Source organism: Nanorana parkeri, unplaced genomic scaffold (genome assembly GCF_000935625.1).
Source record: "Nanorana parkeri isolate BGI_ZX_2015 unplaced genomic scaffold, ASM93562v1 scaffold3074, whole genome shotgun sequence".
NCBI classification, from domain to species: domain Eukaryota; kingdom Metazoa; phylum Chordata; class Amphibia; order Anura; family Dicroglossidae; genus Nanorana; species Nanorana parkeri.
In genome coordinates, this window is record NW_017309342.1 from 22,532 (window position 1) to 30,870 (window position 8,339).

Below are 8,339 nucleotides of genomic sequence, written 5' to 3' on the forward strand. Positions count from 1 at the left end.
GTCGTCCCGTCCGCTCCCCGTCGCCCCGTCCGCTCCCCGGCATTTTGACAGATGCCGGCAAAAACATACACAATTACAGCTAGCTCCGCCCAATTGTGTCGTTTACAGACATCTGATAGGCGAGCCCTGATTGGGCAGAGTCATCATGACTTTACCAAATCATGGCTCTAATTCAATATTGAGCTCTGATTGGGCAAAGCCTTGCAAGACTTTAACTAATCAGAGCTTCGGAGTGCATCTTGGATTATGGAATGTCCGCGGTCGAACAAACTGCGAACATCCCTAACCCGACCCCCATAATCCCCCCTCCCCCAAACTTTACACTTGGCCCAATGCAGTCAGGCAAGTACCGTTCTCCTGGCAACCGCCAAACCCAGACACGCCCATATGGTATAATCCCGGTATCAGGTGACCGCGGCGGAATATTTAGTAGCCGGGAAATGTCACGGACGGACTTATTGCTCAGGTGACAACCTATCACGGCACCACGCTTGTAGTCACCGAGCTCCTGAGAGCGACCCGTTCTCTCACCAATGTCTGTAGAAGCGTCTGCATGCCGAGGTGCCTCATCCTATACACCGGGGGCCATGGAGGTGATTGGGGGACCTGAATCACATGATTGGGAGGGGGAGGGGCCCAAAACTTTTGGTAATATAGCGTATATCTGCACTGGGGGAATGAATTATATGAGCACTTCTCCTGGTCTGCAGAAGACCGAATCCTACAACTGACGCAATGCATGCCGCTGTGCAGGTCAAACGTATGATCAGTCCAAACCCAAAGCTCATCCCCAGCCCATTGGTGGTCACAAAGCTCATCCCCAGCCCATTGGTGGTCACAAAGCTCATCCCCAGCCCATTGGTGGTAACAAAGCTCATCCCCAGCCCATTGGTGGTCACAAAGCTCATCCCCAGCCCATTGGTGGTCACAAAGCTCATCCCCAGCCCATTGGTGGTCACAAAGCTCATCCCCAGACCATTGGTGACACCCTTCTTCTTCTGGTGGCCATGCTGTGGAGTCATTGCTCTCTGCACTGGACTTTGCAGCATTTACAACATTCTTGAATGATTCTGCCACCAGGGAGGGAATATATTGTAGGGATCTATAGATCTTTCCTTACCGTATGTCAGTAAATAGATCTCGAGACAGAGAAGAGGAACCATAACTACTACAACATTTCCATAAGTTCTAACCCCCTGGAAACTGTAACCTCCCCTCCCCCTGGGTGGTATCTGGTATCAGTGGCATGTCTTATACATTGATACCCCTTCACCTGCCCCAGGGGTCATCCCTATTTTGGGGTCTTCAAACATACTTGGTGGAATTGTCTCATAGGAAGAGGCTCGCAGTTATTTCTGATGATTAAAAAAATATATATACAGCTTCCTCGCGCCAATATTCAAACCTCTGCGAGCACTATACACGGAGATCCTCAATCACCTTATAAATAAAGTCGTTGAGTCAGATTTCTGATGATTTCTTTGATATTAGACCAAAGTATTCCCAAGACCCCTTCGTAGCGTTCCTATCCACTTCAAACGTAGAGAAGATACTCACCTGCACGCCACGGTCCAATGCATCAATACGTCCTTCTATTGACGTCGGATACGCATGGCATCACACGTGGAAGCAACGGCCCCTTCATCAGGCAAGAAAACACAGTGATGTCACTAGGGGGTCGTTATGTTTTCTTGCCTGATGAAGGGGCCGTTGCTTCTACGTGTGATGCCATGCGTATCCGACGTCAATAGAAGGACGTATTGATGCACTGGACCGTGGCGTGCCGGTGACTGTTTGGATTTGTGCCACGCCAACCGCATGTCATTGCAGCACCCACCTGTATAGTGTTGTGGGATTCCGGCCTGGTGTGCAATGAGAGAACTGTAATTGTGACTCCATTCCTCTTCAGTTCCGGCTGCACCCTTCATAGGCCACAGCAGTGTTTGCATTCTACTCCGGGCCTGCCGATTCAGCGATAACATTGTCACTTAGAAAAGAAAAACAAAGTATTACATATAACCTTTTATTAGGACATAACAAAAACGTTCCTTTGCTGATATGGTTTAGCGTAAATAATGTTGTTTTCTATACTATAGACAAAAAAGGTAACAAAACTAAAATACAGCATTGGATGTAAAACAACTAACCCTAAAACAAGTAACCCTAACTAGTGTAGATGAAGTTCTGTCATTTGTCCCGTTTGTAATGACACTGAAATTAGGATTCTGCTACAAACCATGAAAACGTTATTCACAAATACAATAATGGGGGTTTTGTTACAATGTTGCACATCTTTAAAATGCGACATAAAAAACAAAATGTTGAATATTAACGGTTACGAAATATAACCAGAAAAATAATATCTAAAGGGAAGCAAATTGTTCATTAGGGCTGATTAGGGTCACCTAAGTGTTAATTATTATTATACGGGATTTATATGGCGCCAACAGTTTGCGCAGCGCTGTACAATATAGGGAAGACATTACAATCACAATACAATTCAAGACAAGATGGTGAGGAGGGCCCTGCCCCTGAGGGCTTACACTCTAAAGCCCCGTTCACATTGAGCGATTTATCGCGCGGTAATTCCCGCAATATCGCGGCAAATTACCGCGCGATATCGCGCTCCAATGCATTTCAATGGGGCAAAGGGTCCTGCTGTCGCGGGTCGTGTGTCGCTACAGCAGGACCCTTTTTGGAACGGATTTAGCCGCGATTCAAGCTTGAACGCGATATCGCGCGGCAAATCTCGCGATGTCGCGCAATATGCAAATCACGCGTTTGTGGGAACGGGGCCTAAGAGGTTATTTTATGTCAAATCATTTGCAGATGAAAGTGCTGAGTAAATACAATGTAACAATGATGTTGTTGTGTAATATCTTTTATTGAAGCTTCTGAAGACAGTTAAACACAATGTTGCAGCTTATCTGAGGGCTGGTGCAGACTTTGGCGATCGTGTGCGGGCGCAAACAGCGGTTGCCGCACGACCCCTTTGATTTCAATGGAGTAACATCCGCGCGGCAATCGCTGAAAACAGCTACATGCACCTCTTTTGGCGACGCGCACCACACGTTTCTTTAATCCGCGATTGTGCATGATTGCACGGGTGGTATCGCGGTGGGAAACCGTTCGATCTGCCTAGGGTGACTGGGGTGCCATTAGGAAAAAATGGCACCACCAGCTCGACCGACGGTGGTGTGTGATTCCATGACCAAGCAGCAATCGTGCACGAAACCGCGCGGTCACGGATCGCCTAGGTATGAACCTGGCCTAACATAACGATAGCAATAGAAGCTTGTCGGCCGGCAGGGGTCGGTACATATAAAGTGCTGTAGAATGGATGGATCGCCTCCTGTCACTTGGACACTTTTATCGTTTTTCTTTCCTTCACACAGATCAGAGAAGAGTTCTTAGAAGAGGAAACCATATTATAGAATTCACTGTGCCGGTGACAGTCCACGATATCAGCAGAGGAGATCTCGCCAGGATTCGGCAGTGCTCCGGTGATGGAGGGAGAATGAGGGTGCTGCAGCAATTGGCTGCCAGTGCGGGAAATACCCAAAGCGATTCAGCCGGCAATGTGACAGACGATAAGATTCTTCCAGAACACGGACAGGTGAGGCACTGGATTCATATATTCAGAAGATAAGTCGAGATTTGGTAAAGCACAAAAGGCTCACTACAAATAATGAATTTACAGAACAGGAAATGATGGTTTCTTTCAAAGTAAAGCATCAGATTTCTGTGGCTGAGGAAACAGTTTTACTGTAAAAAAAAGACCTGAAGAGCTGGAGAGATCAGATTGCACACACTGCTCAATGACTCAGAGGAGGGACACACATCACCTTATCATGCCCTTTACATCTGAAGATGTGGCCATCTTGGCCTCTTATTAGATCTGCAGTTGGCATGGAGCTGCACATGTGACCAGCTATGACACCAGCTATTTGAGAGCTTGACAGTTCAGGTTGAGAGCTGACATAAGCACACCGCCAGCTGTGACAGTTCTCATCAGAGACAAGCCTTGAATGTAAATGTTTTGGGAAACAGTCAGATCCGTGAGTTTAGTTCTGCTTTAGAGATTCCATCTCTGGGGGTAAAGGAGGCAAACTACGGCAGGTATGAAGTGTGGGCACCTCGAGGGGACCAACCTACAGCAGTCTCCTCACAGCCAAATACCGGACCCTCCTGACAGGCAAAGCATCCACTTTTCATGATAGTGCCAAAGATTGCCTATCCCTTCCTGCCTCCTGCCCATTCCTTTTCTCACATTGGCCTCTCACAGTCCAGGGGTAACTAACAAGAGCTCCAGACTCACCAGACCTGGTTGGCGTATCAGTGTAGATCCACTTGGGAGACAGCGGGCAGCCACTGATGTAGCAGATAAGCCGGATGGATACAGATCCTCACCACAGGAAAGACACCGACCATACTCCTGAAGTGCTCTTAGTTCCTGGATACTTCAAGAGTCAGCATTGGTCCCGGTTCTATTCCTCTAACAGCAAACAGACCTCTTCCATGTTGGAGGCCTCAGGGAAACCTTTCCCTCACTTCAGCCCATGCCCACCCCCAGGCCTAGCCTGGGGGGCAGGCTGAACAGCAGCAGAGATAAACCAGGACTCCTCCCCTAACAGATAGAGCTGTGCTGTGTAAATCGCAAGACAAATAGCAGTGCCAAAGAGCGGTGGGGGGAGGAGAGCGCTGTGAACCCGGCATGTCACAGGAGGCTGAGCTCTCCTCCCCGCACCGCTCGCTCAGACTCCAGTGACAGCGAGTCAGGATGGACAGCGGTACAAGCAGTCAGGGATCAGTAATCGGTGACTGCTTGTAAATAACTGAATATACTATGAGTTACTCTGTCCCAGTTATGAATGAATGGGAAGTGTAATACATCACTTCCTGTTCATTCATGATTGTCTACTTAGTAACTCATCCATAATGTATGTATGAACAGGAACACTCAGTATGGTATTGAGGCTTCCTGTTCATTCAGTGCTGGGGCTGCAGAAAAAGATAATTGAGGACTCCGTGTCTCTGAGGACTCAAGCTCTTTTTCTATTTTAAAAGGCATGATCTGTTTAGACCCCCAATATTTCCCCGAAGCCCCCGACAGTAAAGTTAAAAGTTACAATATTTAATAAATATAAACAAATAAAATATAAGAAAATTAAAAAGTTTATAAAAAAATATAAATAAAATATTTCTAAAAATTTAAAAAGGTTAGAATTTTTTTTATTTTCAGTTTATTTAAACTTTTCATTTCCATGCACCTGTAATTGTAGAATGTGCTCTGATTTGGGGGTGCCCTTAAATTACTGATGAACAACTGAATCTTAAATAAGTGTCGGGGGGTTTATTTACAAATAGGGATATACATACATTCTAATTACAATTAAGGGAATTTGAAAGGGGAATTGGGGATAGGAATTGAGGGTAAGGATCCTACAGCTAGCTACACCATTCTCTCTCTCTCATTCACACAAGCCATGGGTTTTTCTCTGTTCTTCGGACACGCCTCTCTAGCAGGTCTCAGCGAATCACATTCTTGATTGCAGAGTTCAGAAAGACTTGTCTTGTCCAAAGGTCTTGCTGGTCAGCTAGGTTAGTGTCACACAGGAAGAAGGTTCCATCATATGCCCCTGCCCCCATCCCAGCATATATGCCTTGCTGACACAGGTGAGGGCAGTAAATACCAGCAGGGGGTCAGGCTTGCCCCAGGACATGACAGTCCAGCAGATCTCCTTTGATCAGTGTCCAGCCCCAGGAACCCTTTGATGGTCTTCATTTGCATATCAAACAGCACGGGCAGCTCTGGATATTAAGGAACCTTTCCATCAAAGATGTATCATAGATGTCAATTATTTTAGCTTCCAACAGTAATATATTTACTTCATCTGTGTATTTAGCACTAAAGCAGAATTTAGGGTTAAAACAATTTAAAAATAAACAGCCCAGCAAAAGTAAGAAAAGCAGATTTTGCTGCAATAGTAACCTTCAGTCAGGAGGTGTCTCTGCAGTAGGTCCGCTCAGCTACCAGATCTCACCGGTCTTCCGGCGTGAATGATGGACAACATCACTCAACTCACATCCTGCAAGCCCAGACCACCATGGACACAGAACATCATCACACAGCGCGCACTCATTGGTTGGTGGTGTTCAGTGGAGGAGTAAGTGTATCTTTTTGCAGAGAGACTTCTGTATAAATAATATCGGATTTCTCATCTATGAACGTTACTTTGCTGCACTTCTTTGCTTTAGTAAATCAGAACTTGCACATGAATGACCACAACGACACAATCAGCTGCTTTCCATAGTGCACTGGGAAGCGTTTGACACAAAAGTGCTTCTCTCGTTCTATGGAAAACTTCTGATCTCTCAGTAAATCCTCCAATATCTGGACCTGCTGTGCTCCTGTGAGGGACACCGGGGTGGAGGTGAGTCGGGTCTCTTCTGTGTGTGTGAATGGTTGGTGAGATTACATTTACTTTCTTCTCATTTCTAACTTCTGTATTGTACAGGTGTGCTTTCCATCAGCCTTATATGAATACATTATGGAGATCTACAGAACAGAAGTGGACGTCATAGAGAGAAGACATGGCGTGAAGATTGATCATCGCTCCTCACCAGGAGGAAACACAGTTGTCTCATTCATCCCTCTGGGACCAGACTCCTCACCCGAGAAAGCCAGGGAGATCTATACAGACAAGTTGCAGAAGGTGATGGGTGACTGGAGTCAGGAAAGAGTAGATCCCTCAGGTGTCCCCCTGACATTCTCTGACATCAAACAACGAGTGAAGGACCGCTGGAGGAAGATCCTGGTGTTACAGGAAGGGAACACGGACATCATTCTTCGAGGTCCCAGAGATGAGTTGTCCCAGGCCATACAATTCCTAAAGAAGGATGACTATAAACCTGCTCGCCCTCGCAGGGCTCCCACCATCTCCTCCGGTGATATCAGGACGGAGATCCCGGTAGATGTCAGACACATGGACATCCTGAAGAAACTAAAGAGCAGAGAGATTTCTGACATCGAGCGGAAGTACAATGTGAAGATGGATGAAGTTAAGAAAAATGGCGGCGTACTTGTCACCTTCAGAGCCATAGATGCGACCCCCGACCTTTCACCCCACGCTTCTTACAGCTTCACCACTCTTCTGCAGAAAACTTTCTTTAATATCGAAAAAAAACTGATCAGCGTGAAGCCGGAATTCCAGGAGGAAAGAGTCAGCGTGCTGCAGGAAGAGCTGATGATGCGAGGAGTAGACATTGTGATGGAATATTCCAGCGGCTCTGTGCTCCTCATCGGTCATCCGGTCCATGTCGCTTTTGCTGCGGGGGAACTCAGTGGCAGCCAGAATTCAGGCAGAGAGGGTTACTAATCTAATCATTATTTCTTCACAGAAACTTCAGCTTTCTCCACACTGCACTTGGATCCGGATGGAGATCAGCAGAACATCAATGAACTACCTTTCACCAATCTCTCCTGTAATAAATGAGCCTGGAAATACCTCTGCAGAGGTTCCTGGCTCACAGCAAAGGGCTGAGGGCAAACGAGGGATTAGGTGGGTAATAGACCCCTGATTGTCACATTGTAACATAGATGGCTTGTTGGCTCCTTTGTGATGTTAATAAAATAAGGTACAAATGTATTAAAACAACAAACTAAAATGATAACTATTAACCTGACATGGTCTGATGTGGAACATTTGGAGATTAGATTGGGCTTGTTGTGTATTTTTCTCTTTCAATAGTTTTTATTTGGTTCCAAACAAAGTGCCGGTCAGTAGTTCTACATTACCAAAATAAAATGAAGATAAGGGGGGCTGATTTACTAAACAAATAGAATACTTACAAAGTGGATTTTCACTGAGCTTACTGAAAATTCACTATGCGAAGGGAACCTCCTCCACTCGTTATGCAAATCAATCTCATTGCACACAGTCGCTATAATGACATTGTTACAGGGTTGTGTATGATTTAATATGGAGCTCTCCCACTGGTGGCCCGGAGACCCTATTTTGCAGCCCGCAAGGTGCCTAAGAACACATTAGAGCAGGGCACTCAAAGAACCGGCACGCGGGCCAACTCCGGCCCGCGAGCCGGTACTATGTAGCCCGCAGTCAGCTGACAAGTCGGGCTACACGGTCTGCATCTCTGTCAGTTCTGAGCTACGGCCGAATGATGGGTGATTAGTAAGGTCTGCACTAGACCTTACTAATCACCACTGGATCACCAGGGAACGATGATGTGCCTCCTCCCTGCACAGATGCAAGCAGGTGAGGGGGCTTGGAAGGAAAGGAGGGAGGGGGGAGTTTATTAAGTGTGCTGGGGGCTTGGGA

At 46.5% G+C, this 8,339-nt stretch overlaps 1 protein-coding gene across 1 annotated transcript; it reads left to right on the forward strand.

Moving 5' to 3' along the window:
* The first annotated feature begins 3,168 nt into the window (after positions 1-3,168).
* On the forward strand, positions 3,169-7,379 carry LOC108802736 (E3 ubiquitin-protein ligase DTX3L-like). Its single transcript, XM_018574591.1, has 3 exons — positions 3,169-3,241; positions 3,396-3,616; positions 6,519-7,379. Exons 1-3 carry the CDS (start codon positions 3,169-3,171, stop codon positions 7,377-7,379), a joined length of 1,155 nt encoding a protein of 384 aa, XP_018430093.1.
* Positions 7,380-8,339: the final 960 nt, after the last annotated feature.

Coding starts and splice junctions, on each gene's coding strand:
- LOC108802736 (XM_018574591.1), top strand. CDS start 3,169: ATGGCACCACCAGCTCGACCGACGGTGGTGTGTGATTCCATGACCAAG. Junction 3,242..3,395: donor ATCGTGCACGAAACCGCGCG/GTCACGGATCGC, acceptor TCCTTCACACAG/ATCAGAGAAGAGTTCTTAGA. Junction 3,617..6,518: donor TTCTTCCAGAACACGGACAG/GTGAGGCACTGG, acceptor TGTATTGTACAG/GTGTGCTTTCCATCAGCCTT.